Here is a 19,463-nt window from a genome sequence, read left to right as displayed (position 1 = left end):
CCTATGTCAGGTATGACTCTAATCACCAGAGAGTTTGCCCCCTTGTTCCACATTGTTTCCAGTTTCGTCAGAGCTCCTTGATGCCAAGGGCTGTCACTCTCACCTCACCTCCAGAAATCAACTATTATTTTTGTGCCTGTGTTTGAACTGAGGCTGTAATGAAGTCAGGAGCTGAGCGGCCCTGGAGGAACCCAAACTGGGTGTCACTGAGGGAGTGCTGCTTGATAGAACCTCCATTGCTGACCCGATCCACACTTTGTTAATGATTAAGAGGAGACTGAAGGGGTGGTATTCGTCCTGCTTTTGTACGTGGGACATGATTGTCCGACCCGGTGGGGTTGATACCACAGATGTAACTTCTGGAGCACATCTGTGATTACTGTTGTCAGTCATCTCTCAAACACAAGACGTGGGCGAGGTCCCCTCAACTGGTCTTATTTTACTCTCTTCTTCCCTCTTCCCCCCAACCAGTGAGTGAGCCAACAGTAATGAAGAGTAGGCACAATAGGTTTGGAAAAAACAGGCCTTTAATCACTTGTCTGCAACATTTCCCAACTTGCTGCGTGACTGGTTATCCTGAGTTTTGAGTTTGACCCTCCTTCCTGCTTTTGATAGGTGCAGTTCAGTGCCGGACAGCAGGCGGGGGGAGGGGGGGGTGGAAGCCACAGACCTGCAACCTCTCCTCGCTTTTCCAAAGCCTTGTCGCAAATTGCCTGGAGCCAGCAGTGTCACTCAATCAGACACAATCAGTGGTGTTTGGTGATTCCTCATATAGCACAACCACAGATGGTTCTGTAACAGGCAGAGAGAGAGAGAGAGTTAGCAGCTGTCTCACCTCACCCTAACACCTCTGCCCAGTGGATCTCAGAACTTGCCAGATAACCCTCGTGACCAACAATAGACTGCAGCAGCAGTAGCCTGGGAGCTCTGTTGACTTCACGCTGAATCCTCCCTCAGGCTAAGGCCGTAAGGAATCCAAGCAGATCGCTAACTTCAACCCAATGAAATAACAATTAGAGATAACGAGCTGGATGAACACAGCAGGCTGAGCAGGAAACTTTGTTTCAGGCCTAGACCCTTCCTCAAAGGCCTGCTGTGTACATCCAGCTCTTGTTATCTCAGATACTCCTGCATCAGCAGTTCCTACTATCTCTGAAATAACAATTAAAAGCCCAACATCACGGTCAGCATATTGAGTTACAGGAGTTGGAAGGTCACCTTGTGTCTAAACAGGACATTAGTGATAAAATGTGAGGCTGGATGAACACAGCAGGCCAAGCAGCATCTCAGGAGCACAAAAGCTGACGTTTCGGGCCTAGACCCTTCATCAGAGAGGGGGATGGGGAGAGGGAACTGGAATAAATAGGGAGAGAGGGGGAGGCGGACCGAAGATGGAGAGAAAAGAAGATAGGTGGAGAGAGTATAGGTGGGGAGGTAGGGAGGGGATAGGTCAGTCCAGGGAAGACGGACAGGTCAAGGAGGTGGGATGAGGTTAGTAGGTAGCTGGGGGTGCGGCTTGGGGTGGGAGGAAGGGATGGGTGAGAGGAAGAACAGGTTAGGGAGGCAGAGACAGGTTGGACTGGTTTTGGGATGCAGTGGGTGGAGGGGAAGAGCTGGGCTGGTTGTGTGGTGCAGTGGGGGGAGGGGACGAACTGGGCTGGTTGAGGGATGCAGTAGGGGAAGGGGAGATTTTGAAACTGGTGAAGTCCACATTGATACCATTGGGCTGCAGGGTTCCCAGGCGGAATATGAGTTTCTGTTCCTGCAACCTTCGGGTGGCATCATTGTGGCAGTGCAGGAGGCCCATGATGGACATGTCGTCTAGAGAATGGGAGGGGGAGTGGAAATGGTTTGCGACTGGGAGGTGCAGTTGTTTGTTGCGAACTGAGCGGAGGTGTTCTGCAAAGCGGTCCCCAAGCCTCCAAGGCCACTTTTGGAATACAGTGTTCAATTCTGGTCTCTCTGCTACAGGAAGGATGTTGTGAAACTTGAAAAGATTTATGTGGATGTTTGAGCTATGGGGAGAGGCTGAATACACTGGGGCTATTTTCCCTGGAGTGTTGGAGGCTGAGGGGTGACATTATAAAGGTTTATAAAATTGTAAGGGGGATGGATAGGATAAATAGAGAAGATCTTTTCCCTGAAGTGGAGTCCAAAACTAGAGGGCCATAGGTTTAAAAGGGAACCAAGTGGCAACTTTTTCCACAGTGGTGCTTGTATGGACTGAGCTGCGATAGGGAATGGTGAAGGCTGCTACAATTACAACATTTAAAAGGTACCTGGATGGGTTTATGAACAGGAAGAGTTGAGAGGAAAGGGAGCCACATGAACGAGTTGAGCCGCAGGGTCTGTTTCTGTGCTGTGTGACTCTAAAACTCTTTCTCGTTCAATACCATTCAACGTACAAGTTCTGCCCTGAAGTGCCGTTCCAAAGTGCGGCAGCTCACACGTATCTAATTTGAACTCGATCAGATGGGACAATGGGCCGAGGTAACCTTCTTCGCTGTCCACTACATTTCCAATCTTGGTGCCGTCTGCAAACTTACTAACCATCCCTCCTACTTTCACATCCAAATCATTTATATAAATGACGAAAGGCAGTGGACCCAGCACCAATCCCTGTGGCACAGGCCTCCAGTCTGAAAATCAACCATCAGCTTCTGTCTCTTAGCTGCAAGCCAATTTTGTACCCAAACAGCTATTTCTCCCTGCATTCCATGCAATCTAACCTCGCTAACAAGTCTACCATGAGGAACCTTGTCCAACGCCTCACTGAAGACCAAATAGACAACTTCCACCATTCCACCTTCAACAATCCTCATCGTCACTTCTTAAGAAAAAGACTCAAGTTATTCCCCACGCACAACACCATGTTTACTGTCTCTAATCAGTCCTTGCCTTTCCAAATATATGTAAATTCTGTCCCTCAGTGAGCTCAGGCTCACCGGTCTGTAGCTCCCTGGATTTTCCCTCCCACTATTTCTTAAATGGTGGCACTCTCAGCCAGGGGCCCTGCAGTCACAAAGTCACGCAGGGAGAAGGAGGAGGCTGGTGGATGGGGAGAGAGATTAATTTTTGGAGACTGCGGGAGGACGAAGCTGAAACATTGGCCAGAGTACAGTTGGAAGGTCCCCCCCACCCCTTTCTCGCTGCTGACATAACCCTCACCTCGTTTGTGTCTCTCCCAAATGCGATCCCATTCTAGAAAAACAAGAACAAGATGGAGATTAGCAGAGATAACTACAATCCGTGCCCGCCCTCCCTCCTTCAGTCCTCAAAGAATTGCCCCACCACTATACCATCCCCCTCCCTCAGCGCCACCCCTCAGTCTCTCCACACTGCCCGATTCGCTCCCTCCCTCCTGCGCTCAGCGCCACCCCTCAGTCTGCAAACTACCGCATTCCCGACCTCCCTACCTCTGTCTCCAGTCACTCCCTTTCTTCCTCGGAACTAAAATGCTGCGATCACTGAGACCCTACCCGCTCCCACTGTCCCTTGGTCCCTGCACCCATCTTCCTCCTCTCAAACCCCCTTCCTCACAGACAGAGGGCAGGGACAGACCCCTCAGTTGTGCAGACAAGGGGGCATGGATAGCCCTCTCTGTGTCTCTCTTTCTCTCTCTCTCACACACACACACAGTGGGCAGAAACAACACCCTCAACCTCTCTCTCTGTGACCGACCTCTGGAGAAGTACCGCACGACATCCTGCAGCTCGAGCGGGTCAGAACCTCTCCACTGCTCGCAGTCGGGGCTCAGTCTGTTTGCGGGCGGCGAGGTTTCTGGGCTGGGGCCTCCCAGCCGGCCAGGATCCAGGGCCTGCTGACAGTTCAGTCCTGCCCGCTGCTGGGTTCTCGAGCCATCGCTGCCCGTGCCAGGCTCAGTGATGAAAGACAGGCCCCACTGATTGTGGAAGATGGCCCTCAGTCCCTGACCCAGCCTGGGGCCAGTTTCACTGCTATCGCATGCTTGTCCCGTGCCAGCCGTGTCAACACTGAGGTTCTCCTTCAGCTTGCTGGCGTAACTGATCCTGGCGCTGCTGCTGTCGATGGGGAAAGCCGCTGGTGGTTTGAACAGGGCCCAGCGATGCTGCGGCTCCTCCACCTCCTCCTCGTCCTCCTCCTCCTCTTCACCAGCGCCGCCACTCCCCTCCGCGTCGTCTGGGGAAGCTGGGGAATCCCGCCCTTCGCCATGGCGAGGCGCGGTCACCCGGCTCCCTGGACAGCCCCTCCCCAGGGGCCTGGGCTTCCATCTGCGGGCAAAGCCGTTGGCCGAACCTTCAGCCGGCTTCCGGTCGAAGCGCCTCCCGAAGCTCCTCCTGTCTCCCTGCGCCTGGACATGCCCGCAGCCCCGGACCCTGCCGTCTCCCGGCTGCAGCTTCCCCGCCACACGGCTGTACCCACCCACGGGGCGGTGGTACCCCCCCTCACCCGGAGACCTGCCCAGGGGGCGATAGTAAGTGCCACCCCCACCAGCTGCTCCTCCTCCTCCTCCTCCTCCTCCGTCTAGGGTCCGTCGGTACTTCACCCCCACGCCATTCGCTGGGCCCAAGCTCCTCAGCTCCTCTGCCTCGCGACTGACCGAACTGTCCATTTTTCTCGTCAGCGTTGTGTGGGTTATGCCCAGCCCCTGCCCAGCTGGACCTGCAGAGAAAGACAGACATTGCGAGGTTTACACCAGGTAGACAGGGCAGCTTTCAGGGCAATGCCAGCTTTTGTCGCTCAGAGTACAGGAGCTGCGCGCATCACCCTGCTACAGGAAGGATAGGACCAGTTCCACAGAGCGTGCAGAAAGGACGCTGCCTGCTCTGGAAAGTTTTGAGTTCAGGGCTGGCACGGTGGCTCAGTGCTGTTGCCTCATGGCGCCAGGGATCCACGCCACCCTTGGGCGACTGTCTGTGTAGGGTTTGCACATTCTCCCTGTATCTGCACGGGTTTCCTCCGGGTGCTCCGGTTTCCTCTCACAGTGCACAGTGGAAATTGTCCCATATTGCCCAGGGACATGCGGGTTAGAGTGCGTTGGGAAATTGGGGTATGGGCCAAACGCATGGAAATATGAATAGATTAATTGTGAAAATTGGGCAGCACAGACAAACATGAAAGACAGATGCAGGAGGCAGCCTTCAATGCAGTCGACACAATCATGGCTATGATGCTGTGCTGAACATGACACCAAATTAAACTAATCCCTCCTGCCTGCCCTCGGTCCATCTCCCTCCACTCCTTCTATATCCATGTGTTTAACTAAAAGCCCCTTAAATGCCCCTATCGTATCTGCCTCTACGACCACTCTAAAACAAATTTACCCCTCACATCTCCTTCAAACTTCACCCCCCTCCCCACCTTAAAGGCATTGTTTTCGACATTAACTCTGGGAAAGAGATTCTGACCATCAACCCTGTCTAAGCACCCCACAGTTTTATAAACCTGTATCGAGTCTTCCCTCAGCCTCTGTAACTCTAGAGAAAACATCCTGAGATTTTCCAGCCTTTCCTTATAGCTCAGACCCTCTGATCCTAGCAGCATCCTGGTAAACCTCTCCCCCACCCTCCCCAAAGTCTCCACATCCTTCCTGTAATGTGGAGACCAGAACTGAACACAGTACCCTAAAGTGTGGCCTAACCAAAGTTCTTGTAAAGCTGCAACATGACATCCTGGCTCTTATGCTCAATTCTCTGACCACTAAAGACAAGCATTGCCATACACCTCCTTTACCATCCTATCTACTTGTGTGGCCACTTTCAGGGAACTACGGACCTGATCCCCAAGATCCCTCTGTACATCGATGCTGTTCACAGGGCCTTATCATTAACTGTACACTTTCCCTTAACATTCGATCTCCCAAAATACAGCACCTCACACTTGCCCAGATTAAACTCCATCTGCCATTTCTCTGCCCATATCTGCAACTGATCTATATCCCACTGTATTCCGTGGCTATACCATCCACCGATCTCTGCAGACTTAATAACGCACCTATATACAAGATAACTAAGTGTGGAGCTGGATGAACACAGCAGGCCCAGCAGCATCTCAGGAGCACAAAAGCTGACGTTTCGGGCCTAGACCCTTCATCAGAGAGGCTTGAGCAAGTCAGACCATAGGCACAGTACACAGGTGCAGTGAAAGCAATACCAGCCAACTGGAATCAATGAGTATCAGGAACCAATAACACAGCACAGTACAGGCCCTTCGGCCCATGATGTTGTGCCCAAATTTTACCCGAATCCTAACGTCTCTCTAACCTCCACCCTACCTTATACTATCATCCATTTGCCTATCTAATAGCCATTTAAATGCCCCTAATGAGGCTGACTCCCCGACCCTCTCCGGCAATGCATTCCACACCCCAACCACTCTGAGTAAAGAACCTACCTCTGACGTCTCCCCGATATCTACCTCCACTCACTTTAAAACTATGGCCCCTCGTAATAGCTACCTCCACCCAAGGAAAAACTCTCAGACTGTCTATCCATACCTCTGCTCATGTTGTACACCTCTATCAACTCACCTCTCATCCTTCATCGTTCTGAAATAAAAAGCCCTAGCTCTCTCACCCTTTCCTCGTAAGACCTTCCCTCCATTCCAGGCAATATCCTGGTACCTCCTCCTCTGCTCCTTTTCCAACACCTCCACATCTTTCCTGTAATGAGACAACCAGGATGGGACACAATATTCCAGATGTGGCCGAACCAGGCTTTTGTATAGCTGGAGCATAACTTCACGGCTCTTGAACTCAATCAATCCTTCCATTAATGAAAGCTAACACACCATATGCTTCTTAACAAGTCTATCCACCTGGGTGGCAGCTTTCAGGGAACCGTGAATGCGAACCTCAAGATCCCTCTGCTCCTCTGCACTGCCAAGAATCTGTTAACCCTGTATTCTGTTTTCAAGTTTGTCCTTCCAAAATTAATCACCTCACACTTTTCAGGGTTAAACTCCATCTGCCACTTCTCAGCCCAGCTCTGCATCGTATCAATGTCCCTTTGTAACCTATAACAGCCCTCCGCACTGCCCATAACGCGACCCACCTTCGTATCGTCTGTGAACTTACTAATCCACCTTTCCACTCCTTCATCCAAATCATTCACAAAAATCACAAATAGAAAAGGACCCAGAACAGATCCTTGTGGTACACCACTCATAACTGAGCACCACGTTGAATATTTTCCATCTACTACCTCCCTTTGTCTAAGGGTCAGCCAATTCTAAATCCAATCTGCCACATTTCCCCCTATCCCATGCCTCCTTACCTTCTGCATGAGCCTACCGTGGGGAACCTGATCAAACACCTTACTTAAATCCATAGATACCACATCCACTGCTCCACCTTCATCCACGTGTGTGGTCACCTCTTCAAAGAATTCAGTAAGGTTTGAGAGGCCTGATCTACCCCTCACAAAAATAACATTTCTGTGCACAAATGCAAGGCGATGATGGACTCCAACAGGAGACAATCCAACCACCAGCCCGTGACATTCAACAGCTTCACCATCATCTACATCTGCCCTGAAGAAGCTCACCCAAGACCCTCAGGCAGCACCTTCCAAACCCCACAGCCACTTCCATCCAGAAGGACAAGGGGCAGCAGATACATAGGAACACCCCGCCCCTGCAAACACCCTCCTCCGGGTCCGAGCCACTTTCCATCCCGACTCGGAAATATATCCCGGTTCCCTCAGTGTGGCTGGGTCACAATCCTGGAACTCCCTCCCTAAGTGATTGGAATATTGTAGCAGGGACCCATCTGATCTACTCAGGACCCGCTCGTGGAGGACGTCTGCCACCCTCACTACCCTACACGTGACTCCAGGCCCACAGCAACACAGTCGGCTCTTAACTGTCCCCTGGGCAATTAGGGAGGGGAGAGAAATGTTCATCCAGCCAACGATGCCAAAACTCACAGTTTAAGGTGGGAATCCACCACCACCTTCTCAAGGTTTTTTTTGGGGGGGGGGGGGGGGTGGTTGCTGGTTGGGCCCAGCCATTCTTGTCCACGCGACATGAACAGAATCACACAGAGTTCAAACGAGACCACAAATGGAGCACTGCAGGCTCGGGAAGGATATTTTGACTGGAAGCAGTGCGGGCCCCAGTCACTGAGGAGAGGCGAGATGAAATGAAATGAAATGAAATAGCCAGACATTGCGAGCAAGAGAGAAGCTGGAGTTCTGAAGGGGAAAGCACGAGAGTAGTTTGAGGGAAGAGTGACCATAAGCGTTCAGGCTCGGCAAACACCTCAGCGCGCGCGCAGTGCTAACAGACATTTGCCACATACAGTTATCATATTCCCTTCCACATTCTATCCCATTTCTGTCGGGCTGTCTGTTCACACACACTGACCCCTGCCACTCATTTCCTCCCAAAGCCCGCCCTCATTTTCTCTTTCTATTCCTCACACCCTTCCGATCTGTTTCACCGGCTCCTGCATCCCTTTCACCCCTTCACGCTCGCTTTCAGCCTGTCTGTCCACGACACTCGCTTTCCCTCCGGCCCACTCATTTTCTCTCTCCTTCCTTCTCACTTTCAATTCCTCCATCCCCATCCGACCACCCTTCCTCTGCTCTCTCCCGATCACTCGTTCCTCGCCCCCAACCCTTCACTCTCCCAACCCTCCTTGATTCCTCATACCTCCTTCATAGGTTCCACGCCTCCGCTTCCTCCATTACACACCCGTCTCACTCCCACCTCTCTCTCCCCAAACTTTCTACCTTCCTCCCGCTCTCGCTCGCCATCTACCACACTCCCACACCCGACTCCACGTCCCTCCTTCCTCGATCGCACCCCACTTCACTCCGGCTCACCCCCGTCCCTTCTCACTCTCTCGTCCCTTCTCTCTCTCTGTCTCGCTCTCGTCCCTTCTCTCTGTCTCTCTCTCGCCCCTTCTCTCCCTCGTCCCTTATCTCTCTATCTCTCTCTCTAATCCCTTCTCTCGCTCTCTCTCTCGTCCCTTCTCTCTCGTCCCTTCTCTCTCTCTCTCGTCCCTTCTCTCTCTCTCTCACTCTCTACACTTCTCTCTCTCTCACTCTCTACCCTTCTCTCTCTCTCTCGTCCCTTCTCTCTGTCTCTCTCTCGTCCCTTCTCTCCCTCGTCCCTTCTCTCCCTATCTCTCTCGCTAATCCCTTCTCTCGCTCTCTCTCTCTCTCGTCCCTTCTCTCTCTCTCTCTCTCTCTCTCTCTGTCTCTCTCTCTCTCTCTCACGTCCCTTCTCTCTCTCTCTCTCTCTCTGTCTCTCTCTCTCTCTCTCTCGTCCCTTCTCTCTCTCTCTCTCACTCTCTACACTTCTCTCTCTCTCACTCTCTACCCTTCTCTCTCTCTCTCGTCCCTTCTCTCTGTCTCTCTCTCGCCCCTTCTCTCCCTCGTCCCTTATCTCTCTATCTCTCTCTCCAATCCCTTCTCTCTGTCTCTCTCTCTCTCGTCCCTTCTCTCTCTCTCTCGTCCCTTCTCTCTCTCTCGTCCCTTCTCTCTCTCTCTCTCGACCCTTCTCTCTCTCGTCCCTTCTCTCTCTCTCTCACTCTCTACCCTTCTCTCTCTCTCTCTCGTCCCTTCTCTCTCTCTCTCTCGACCCTTCTCTCTCTCGTCCCTTCTCTCTCTCTCTCACTCTCTACCCTTCTCTCTCTCTCTCTCGTCCCTTCTCTCTCTCTCTCTCGTCCTCTCGTCCCTTCTCTCTCACTCTCTCTCGTCCTCTCGTCCCTCCTCTCTCTCTCTCTCTCTCACACTCTATCCTTCTCTCTCTCTCTCGTCCCTTCTCTCTCTCTCGTCCCTTCTGTCTCTCTCGTCCCTTCTGTCTCTCTCTCTCTCGTCCCTTCTCTCTCTCTCTCTCTCATCCTCTCGCCCCTCCTCTCTCTCTCATCCTCTCGCCCCTCCTCTCTCTCTCTCTCGTCCCTTCTCTCTCTCGTCCCTTCTCTCTCTCGCCCCTCCTCTCTCTCGCCCCTCCTCTCTCTCGCCCCTCCTCTCTCTCGCCCCTCCTCTCTCTCGCCCCTCCTCTCTCTCTCTCTCTCGTCCCTTCTCTCTCTCTCTCGTCCCTTCTCTCTCTCTCTCTCTCGACCCTTCTCTCTCTCGTCCCTTCTCTCTCTCTCTCACTCTCTACCCTTGTCTCTCTCTCTCGTCCCTTCTCTCTCACTCTCTCTCGTCCTCTCGTCCCTCCTCTCTCTCTCTCTCGTCCCTTCTCTCTCTCGTCCCTTCTCTCTCTCACACTCTACCCTTCTCTCTCTCTCTCTCGTCCCTTCTGTCTCTCTCGACCCTTCTCTCTCTCGTCCCTTCTCTCTCTCTCTCACTCTCTACCCTTCTCTCTCTCTCTCTCGTCCCTTCTCTCTCTCTCTCTCGTCCTCTCGTCCCTTCTCTCTCACTCTCTCTCGTCCCTCCTCTCTCTCTCTCGTCCCTTCTCTCTCTCTCTCTCACACTCTATCCTTCTCTCTCTCTCTCGTCCCTTCTCTCTCTCTCGTCCCTTCTGTCTCTCTCGTCCCTTCTGTCTCTCTCTCTCTCGTCCCTTCTCTCTCTCTCTCTCTCATCCTCTCGCCCCTCCTCTCTCTCTCATCCTCTCGCCCCTCCTCTCTCTCTCTCTCGTCCCTTCTCTCTCTCGTCCCTTCTCTCTCTCGCCCCTCCTCTCTCTCGCCCCTCCTCTCTCTCGCCCCTCCTCTCTCTCTCTCTCTCGTCCCTTCTCTCTCTCTCTCGTCCCTTCTCTCTCTCTCTCTCTCGACCCTTCTCTCTCTCGTCCCTTCTCTCTCTCTCTCACTCTCTACCCTTGTCTCTCTCTCTCTCGTCCCTTCTCTCTCACTCTCTCTCGTCCTCTCGCCCCACCTCTCTCTCTCTCTCGTCCCTTCTCTCTCTCGTCCCTTCTCTCTCTCTCTCTCACTCTCTACCCTTCTCTCTTCCCTTCTCTCTCTCTCTCGTCCCTTCTCTCTCTCTCTCGTCCCTTCTCTCTCTCTCTCGTCCCTTCTCTCTCTCTCTCTCGACCCTTCTCTCTCTCTCTCTCGACCCTTCTCTCGCTGGTCCCTTCTCTCTCTCTCTACCCTTCTCTCTCTCTCTCTACCCTTCTCTCTCTCTCTCTCGTCCTCTCGTCCCTTCTCTCTCACTCTCTCTCGTCCTCTCGTCCCTCCTCTCTCTCTCTCGTCCCTTCTCTCCCTCTCTCACACTCTACCCTTCTCTCTCTCTCTCTCGTCCCTTCTCTGTCTCTCTCGACCCTTCTCTCGCTCGTCCCTTCTCTCGCTCGTCCCTTCTCTCTCTCTCTCTCTCGTCCCTTCTCTCTCTCTCTCTCTCGTCCCTTCTCTCTCTCTCTCTCTCGTCCCTTCTCTCTCTCTCTCGTCCCTTCTCTCTCACTCTCTACCCTTCTCTGTCTCTCTCGACCCTTCTCTCTCTCGTCCCTTCTCTCTCTCGACCCTTCTCTCGCTCGTCCCTTCTCTCTCTCGTCCCTTCTCTCTCTCTCTCTACCCTTCTCTCTCTCTCTCTCGTCCCTTCTCTCTCACTCTCTCTCGTCCTCTCGTCCCTCCTCTCTCTCTCTCGTCCCTTCTCTCTCTCTCTCACACTCTACCCTTCTCTCTCTCTCTCTCGTCCCTTCTCTCTCTCTCTCGTCCCTTCTCTGTCTCTCTCGACCCTTCTCTCGCTCGTCCCTTCTCTCGCTCGTCCCTTCTCTCTCTCTCTCACTCTCTACCCTTCTCTCTCTCTCTCTCTCTCTCGTCCCTTCTCTCTCTCTCTCTCGTCCCTTCTCTCTCTCTCTCACTCTCTACCCTTCTCTCTCTCTCTCTCTCTCGACCCTTCTCTCTCTCGTCCCTTCTCTCTCTCTCTCTCTCGTCCCTTCTCTCTCTCTCTCTCACGTCCCTTCTCTCTCTCTCTCTCACGTCCCTCCTCTCTCACTCTCTCCCCTTTTTCTCCCTCTCGTCCCCTCTCTCTCTCGTCCCTTGTCTCTCTCTCTCTCTCTCACGTCCCTTCTCTGTCTCTCTCTCTCCCTCACGTCCCTTCTCTCTCTCTCACTCTCACGTCCCTTCTGTCTCTCTCTCTCCCTCACGTCCCTTCTCTCTCTCTCTCTCACGTCCCTGCTCTCTCCCTCTCTCTCACGTCCCTTCTCTCTCTCTCTCTCACGTCCCTTCTCTCTCTCTCTCTCTCACGTCCCTTCTCTCTCTCTCTCTCTCTCACGTCCCTTCTCTCTCTCGCTCTCTCACGTCCCTTCTCTCTCTCGCTCTCTCACGTCCCTCCTCTCTCACTCTCTCCCCTTTTTCTCCCTCTCGTCCCTTCTCTCTCTCGTCCCTTGTCTCTCTCTCTCTCACGTCCCTTCTCTGTCTCTCTCTCTCGTCCTCTCGTCCCTTCTCTCTCTCTCTCGTCCTCTCGCCCCTCCTCTCTCTCTCTCTACCCTTCTCTCTCTCTCGTCCCTTCTCTCTCACTCTCTCTCGTCCTCTCGTCCCTTCTCTCTCTCTCTCTCTCTCTCGTCCTCTCGCCCCTCCTCTCTCTCTCTCTCGTCCCTTCTCTCTCTCGTCCCTTCTCTCTCTCGTCCCTTGTCTCTCTCGTCCCTTGTCTCTCTCGTCCCTTGTCTCTCTCGTCCCTTGTCTCTCTCGTCCCTTCTCACTCTCGTCCCTTCTCACTCTCGTCCCTTCTCTCGCTCGTCCCTTCTCTCTCTCTCTCACTCTCTACCCTTCTCTCTCTCTCTCTCTCTCTCGTCCCTTCTCTCTCTCTCTCTCGTCCCTTCTCTCTCTCTCTCTCGTCCCTTCTCTCTCTCTCTCACTCTCTACCCTTCTCTCTGTCTCTCTCGACCCTTCTCTGTCTCGTCCCTTCTCTCTCTCTCTCTCTCTCGACCCTTCTCTCTCTCGTCCCTTCTCTCTCTCTCTCTCTCGTCCCTTCTCTCTCTCTCTCTCTCTCACGTCCCTTCTCTCTCTCTCTCCCACATCCCTTCTCCCTGCTCTCTCTCACGTCCTTTTCTCTCTCTCACGTCCCTCCTCTCTCACTCTCTCCCCTTTTTCTCCCTCTCGTCCCCTCTCTCTCTCGTCCCTTGTCTCTCTCTCTCTCTCTCACGTCCCTTCTCTGTCTCTCTCTCTCCCTCACGTCCCTTCTCTCTCTCTCACTCTCACGTCCCTTCTCTGTCTCTCTCTCTCCCTCACGTCCCTTCTCTCTCTCTCTCTCACGTCCCTGCTCTCTCCCTCTCTCTCACGTCCCTTCTCTCTCTCTCTCACGTCCCTTCTCTGTCTCTCTCTCCCTCACGTCCCTTCTCTCTCTCTCTCTCACGTCCCTTCTCTCTCTCTCTCTCTCTCACGTCCCTTCTCTCTCTCTCTCTCTCTCACGTCCCTTCTCTCTCTCGCTCTCTCACGTCCCTTCTCTCTCTCGCTCTCTCACGTCCCTCCTCTCTCACTCTCTCCCCTTTTTCTCCCTCTCGTCCCTTCTCTCTCTCGTCCCTTGTCTCTCTCTCTCTCACGTCCCTTCTCTCTCTCTCTCCCACATCCCTTCTCCCTGCTCTCTCTCACGTCCTTTTCTCTCTCTCACGTCCCTTCTCTCTCACGTCCCTCCTCTCTCACTCTCTCCCCTTTTTCTCCCTCTCGTCCCTTCTCTCTCTCGTCCCTTGTCTCTCTCTCTCTCACGTCCCTTCTCTGTCTCTCTCTCTCGTCCTCTCGTCCCTTCTCTCTCTCTCTCTCTCTCTCTCTCTCGTCCTCTCGCCCCTCCTCTCTCTCTCTCTCGTCCCTTCTCTCTCTCTACCCTTCTCTCTCTCTCTCTCGTCCCTTCTCTCTCACTCTCTCTCGTCCTCTCGCCCCTCCTCTCTCTCTCTCTCGTCCCTTCTCTCTCTCGTCCCTTCTCTCTCTCGTCCCTTCTCTCTCTCGTCCCTTCTCTCTCTCTCTCTCACTCTCTTCCCTTCTCTCTCTCTCTCGTCCCTTCTCTCTCTCTCTCGTCCCTTCTCTCTCTCTCTCTCGACCCTTCTCTCGCTCGTCCCTTCTCTCTCTCTCTCTACCCTTCTCTCTCTCTCTCTACCCTTCTCTCTCTCTCTCTCTCTCGTCCTCTCGTCCCTTCTCTCTCACTCTCTCTCGTCCTCTCGTCCCTCCTCTCTCTCTCTCGTCCCTTCTCTCCCTCTCTCACACTCTACCCTTCTCTCTCTCTCTCTCGTCCCTTCTCTGTCTCTCTCGACCCTTCTCTCGCTCGTCCCTTCTCTCGCTCGTCCCTTCTCTCGCTCGTCCCTTCTCTCTCTCTCACTCTCTACCCTTCTCTCTCTCTCTCTCTCGTCCCTTCTCTCTCTCTCTCTCGTCCCTTCTCTCTCTCGTCCCTTCTCTCTCTCGTCCCTTCTCTCTCTCGTCCCTTCTCTCTCACTCTCTACCCTTCTCTGTCTCTCTCGACCCTTCTCTCTCTCGTCCCTTCTCTCTCTCGACCCTTCTCTCTCTCGTCCCTTCTCTCTCTCGTCCCTTCTCTCTCTCGTCCCTTCTCTCTCTCTCTCTACCCTTCTCTCTCTCTCTCTCGTCCCTTCTCTCTCACTCTCTCTCGTCCTCTCGTCCCTCCTCTCTCTCGTCCCTTCTCTCTCTCTCTCGACCCTTCTCTCGCTCGTCCCTTCTCTCTCTCTCTCACTCTCTACCCTTCTCTCTCTCTCTCTCTCTCTCGTCCCTTCTCTCTCTCTCTCTCGTCCCTTCTCTCTCTCGTCCCTTCTCTCTCTCTCTCACTCTCTACCCTTCTCTCTGTCTCTCTCGACCCTTCTCTGTCTCGTCCCTTCTCTCTCTCTCTCTCGACCCTTCTCTCTCTCGTCCCTTCTCTCTCTCTCTCTCTCGTCCCTTCTCTCTCTCTCTCTCTCACGTCCCTTCTCTCTCTCTCTCCCACATCCCTTCTCTCTGCTCTCTCTCACGTCCTTTTCTCTCTCTCACGTCCCTCCTCTCACTCTCTCCCCTTTTTCTCCCTCTCGTCCCCTCTCTCTCTCGTCCCTTGTCTCTCTCTCTCTCTCTCACGTCCCTTCTCTGTCTCTCTCTCTCCCTCGCGTCCCTTCTCTCTCTCTCTCTCACGTCCCTGCTCTCTCCCTCTCTCTCACGTCCCTTCTCTCTCTCTCTCACGTCCCTTCTCTGTCTCTCTCTCTCACTCTCACGTCCCTTCTCTCTCTCTCTCTCACGTCCCTGCTCTCTCCCTCTCTCTCACGTCCCTTCTCTCTCTCTCTCACGTCCCTTCTCTGTCTCTCTCTCTCCCTCACGTCCCTTCTCTCTCTCTCTCTCACGTCCCTTCTCTCTCTCTCTCTCACGTCCCTTCTCTCTCTCTCTCTCACGTCCCTTCTCTCTCTCTCTCTCTCTCACGTCCCTTCTCTCTCTCTCTCTCTCACGTCCCTTCTCTCTCTCTCTCTCTCTCACGTCCCTTCTCTCTCTCGCTCTCTCACGTCCCTCCTCTCTCACTCTCTCCCCTTTTTCTCCCTCTCGTCCCTTCTCTCTCTCGTCCCTTATTTCTCTCTCTCGTCCCTTGTCTCTCTCTCTCTCACGTCCCTTCTCTCTCTCTCTCTCTCGTCCTCTCGCCCCTCCTCTCTCTCTCTCTCTCTCTCTCGTCCTCTCGCCCCTCCTCTCTCTCTCGTCCCTTCTCTCTCTCGTCCCTTCTCTCTCTCGTCCCTTGTCTCTCTCGTCCCTTCTCTCTCTCGTCCCTTCTCTCTCTCGTCCCTTCTCTCTCTCGTCCCTTCTCTCTCTCGTCCCTTCTCTCTCACTCTCTACCCTTCTCTCTTCCCTTCTCTCTCTCGTCCCTTCTCTCTCTCTCTCGTCCCTTCTCTCTCTCTCTCTCGACCCTTCTCTCGCTCGTCCCTTCTCTCTCTCTCTCTACCCTTCTCTCTCTCTCTCTCGTCCTCTCGTCCCTTCTCTCTCACTCTCTCTCGTCCCTCCTCTCTCTCTCTCTCGTCCCTCCTCTCTCTCTCTCTCGTCCCTTCTCTCTCTCTCACACACTCTACCCTTCTCTCTCTCTCTCTCGTCGCTTCTCTGTCTCTCTCGACCCTTCTCTCGCTCGTCCCTTCTCTCGCTCGTCCCTTCTCTCTCTCTCTCACTCTCTACCCTTCTCTCTCTCTCTCTCTCTCTCGTCCCTTCTCTCTCTCTCTCGTCCCTTCTCTCTCTCGTCCCTTCTCTCTCACTCTCTACCCTTCTCTGTCTCTCTCGACCCTTCTCTCTCTCGTCCCTTCTCTCGCTCGTCCCTTCTCTCGCTCGTCCCTTCTCTCGCTCGTCCCTTCTCTCGCTCGTCCCTTCTCTCGCTCGTCCCTTCTCTCTCTCTCTCTACCCTTCTCTCTCTTTCTCTACCCTTCTCTCTCTCTCTCTCGTCCTCTCGTCCCTTCTCTCTCTCTCTCTCGTCCTCTCGTCCCTTCTCTCTCACTCTCTCTCGTCCTCTCGTCCCTCCTCTCTCTCTCTCTCGTCCCTTCTCTCTCTCTCTCACACTCTACCCTTCTCTCTCTCACACTCTACCCTTCTCTCTCTCACACTCTACCCTTCTCTCTCTCTCTCTCGACCCTTCTCTCTCTCTCTCTCGACCCTTCTCTCTCTCTACCCTTCTCTCGCTCGTCCCTTCTCTCTCTCTCTCACTCTCTACCCTTCTCTCTCTCTCTCTCTCGTCCCTTCTCTCTCTCTCTCTCGTCCCTTCTCTCTCTCGTCCCTTCTCTCTCTCTCTCTCGTCCCTTCTCTCTCTCTCTCACTCTCTACCCTTCTCTCTGTCTCTCTCGACCCTTCTCTGTCTCGTCCCTTCTCTCTCTCTCTCTCTCTCGACCCTTCTCTCTCTCGTCCCTTCTCTCTCTCTCTCTCTCGTCCCTTCTCTCTCTCTCTCTCTCACGTCCCTTCTCTCTCTCTCTCCCACATCCCTTCTCCCTGCTCTCTCTCACGTCCTTTTCTCTCTCTCACGTCCCTTCTCTCTCACGTCCCTCCTCTCTCACTCTCTCCCCTTTTTCTCCCTCTCGTCCCCTCTCTCTCTCGTCCCTTGTCTCTCTCTCTCTCTCTCACGTCCCTTCTCTGTCTCTCTCTCTCCCTCACGTCCCTTCTCTCTCTCTCACTCTCACGTCCCTTCTCTGTCTCTCTCTCTCCCTCACGTCCCTTCTCTCTCTCTCTCTCACGTCCCTGCTCTCTCCCTCTCTCTCACGTCCCTTCTCTCTCTCTCTCACGTCCCTTCTCTGTCTCTCTCTCCCTCACGTCCCTTCTCTCTCTCTCTCTCACGTCCCTTCTCTCTCTCTCTCTCTCACGTCCCTTCTCTCTCTCTCTCTCTCTCACGTCCCTTCTCTCTCTCGCTCTCTCACGTCCCTTCTCTCTCTCGCTCTCTCACGTCCCTCCTCTCTCACTCTCTCCCCTTTTCCTCCCTCTCGTCCCTTCTCTCTCTCGTCCCTTGTCTCTCTCTCTCTCACGTCCCTTCTCTCTCTCTCGTCCCTTCTCTCTCTCGTCCCTTCTCTCTCTCGTCCCTTCTCTCTCTCGTCCCTTCTCTCTCTCGTCCCTTCTCTCTCTCGTCCCTTCTCTCTCTCACCCCTTCTCTCTCTCACCCCTTCTCTCTCTCACCCCTTCTCTCTCTCTCTCTCACTCTCTTCCCTTCTCTCTCTCTCACGTCCCTTCTCTCTCTCTCACGTCCCTTCTCTCTCTCTCTCTCTCACGTCCCTTCTCTCTCTCGCTCTCTCACGTCCCTTCTCTCTCTCGCTCTCTCACGTCCCTCCTCTCTCACTCTCTCCCCTTTTCCTCCCTCTCGTCCCTTCTCTCTCTCGTCCCTTGTCTCTCTCTCTCTCACGTCCCTTCTCTGTCTCTCTCTCTCTCTCTCTCGTCCCTTCTCTCTCTCGTCCCTTCTCTCTCTCGTCCCTTCTCTCTCTCGTCCCTTCTCTCTCTCGTCCCTTCTCTCTCTCACCCCTTCTCTCTCTCTCTCTCACTCTCTTCCCTTCTCTCTCTCTCACGTCCCTTCTCTCTCTCTCACGTCCCTTCTCTCTCTCTCTCTCTCTCACGTCCCTTCTCTCTCTCTCTCACGTCCCTTCTCTCTCTCTCTCTCTCACGTCCCTTCTCTCTCTCTCTCTCACGTCCCTTCTCTCTCTCACGTCCCTTCTCTCTCTCACGTCCCTTCTCTCTCTCACGTCCCTCATCTCTCTCTCTCTCTCTCACATCCCTTCTCTCTCTCTCTCTATCTCTCACGTCCCTTCTCTCTCTCTCACGTCCCTTCTCCCTCTCTCACACGTCCCTTCTATCTCTGTCTCTCTGCTCTCTCTCACGTCCCTTCTCTCTCTCTCTCACGTACCTTCTCTCACGCTCTCAGGTCCCTTCTTTCTCTCACGTCCCTTCTCTCTCTCTCTCACGTCCCTTCTCTCTCTCTCTCACGTCCCTTCTCTCTCTCTCTCTCTCTCACGTCCCTTCTCTCTCTCTCTCTATCTCTCACGTCCCTTCTCTCTCTCTCATGTCCCTTCTCTGTCTCTGTCGACCCTTCTCTCTCTCTCGTCCCTTCTCTCTCTCTCTCTCTCTCACTCTCTACCCTTCTCTCTGTCTCTCTCGACCCTTCTCACTCTCTACCCTTCTCTCTGTCTCTCTCGACCCTTCTCTCTCTCGTCCCTTCTCTCTCTCTCTCGTCCCTTCTCTCTCTCGTCCCTTCTCTCTCTCGTCCCTTCTCTCTCACTCTCTACCCTTCTCTGTCTCTCTCGACCCTTCTCTCTCTCGTCCCTTCTCTCGCTCGTCCCTTCTCTCGCTCGTCCCTTCTCTCGCTCGTCCCTTCTCTCTCTCTCTCTACCCTTCTCTCTCTTTCTCTACCCTTCTCTCTCTCTCTCTCGTCCTCTCGTCCCTTCTCTCTCTCTCTCTCTCGTCCTCTCGTCCCTTCTCTCTCACTCTCTCTCGTCCTCTCGTCCCTCCTCTCTCTCTCTCTCGTCCCTTCTCTCTCTCTCTCACACTCTACCCTTCTCTCTCTCTCTCTCGACCCTTCTCTCTCTCTACCCTTCTCTCGCTCGTCCCTTCTCTCTCTCTCTCACTCTCTACCCTTCTCTCTCTCTCTCTCTCGTCCCTTCTCTCTCTCTCTCTCGTCCTCTCGTCCCTTCTCTCTCACTCTCTCTCGTCCCTCCTCTCTCTCTCTCTCGTCCCTCCTCTCTCTCGTCCCTCCTCTCTCTCTCACACACTCTACCCTTCTCTCTCTCTCTCTCGTCGCTTCTCTGTCTCTCTCGACCCTTCTCTCGCTCGTCCCTTCTCTCGCTCGTCCCTTCTCTCGCTCGTCCCTTCTCTCTCTCTCTCACTCTCTACCCTTCTCTCTCTCTCTCTCTCTCTCGTCCCTTCTCTCTCTCTCTCGTCCCTTCTCTCTCTCGTCCCTTCTCTCTCTCGTCCCTTCTCTCTCACTCTCTACCCTTCTCTGTCTCTCTCGTCCCTTCTCTCGCTCGTCCCTTCTCTCGCTCGTCCCTTCTCTCGCTCGTCCCTTCTCTCTCTCTCTCTCTACCCTTCTCTCTCTTTCTCTACCCTTCTCTCTCTCACTCTCGTCCTCTCGTCCCTTCTCTCTCTCTCTCTCTCGTCCTCTCGTCCCTTCTCTCTCACTCTCTCTCGTCCTCTCGTCCCTCCTCTCTCTCTC

General features: G+C 53.8%; 1 protein-coding gene and 1 pseudogene across 1 annotated transcript; both read right to left on the bottom strand.

Moving 5' to 3' along the window:
- Window positions 1-509: 509 nt before the first annotated feature.
- Window positions 510-4,692, bottom strand: LOC125450444 (uncharacterized). The gene is made up of 3 exons (XM_048526441.2): window positions 3,682-4,692; window positions 3,169-3,201; window positions 510-792 (listed from the first exon to the last, which is right to left on the bottom strand). Exons 1-3 carry the CDS (start codon window positions 4,589-4,591, stop codon window positions 737-739), a joined length of 999 nt encoding a protein of 332 aa, XP_048382398.1. The 5' UTR covers window positions 4,592-4,692; the 3' UTR covers window positions 510-736.
- On the bottom strand, window positions 4,615-18,977 carry LOC132208529 (octapeptide-repeat protein T2-like; annotated as a pseudogene).
- Window positions 18,978-19,463: the final 486 nt, after the last annotated feature.

The sequence above is a fragment of the Stegostoma tigrinum genome, unplaced genomic scaffold (assembly GCF_030684315.1).
Source record: "Stegostoma tigrinum isolate sSteTig4 unplaced genomic scaffold, sSteTig4.hap1 scaffold_445, whole genome shotgun sequence".
NCBI lineage: Eukaryota > Metazoa > Chordata > Chondrichthyes > Orectolobiformes > Stegostomatidae > Stegostoma > Stegostoma tigrinum.
Note: the sequence above shows the minus strand (reverse complement) of the source record. Positions and strands in the feature narration are given on the sequence as shown.

Excerpts from the sequence above, each read along its gene's own strand:
- LOC125450444 (XM_048526441.2), bottom strand. The coding sequence starts at position 4,591 with ATGGACAGTTCGGTCAGTCGCGAGGCAGAGGAGCTGAGGAGCTTGGGC. Across the intron at positions 3,202-3,681 it reads CGTGCGGTACTTCTCCAGAG|AATGGGATCGCATTTGGGAG; the intron begins GTCGGTCACAGA and ends TTGTTTTTCTAG. Across the intron at positions 793-3,168 it reads TTGGGAGAGACACAAACGAG|AACCATCTGTGGTTGTGCTA; the intron begins GTGAGGGTTATG and ends TGCCTGTTACAG.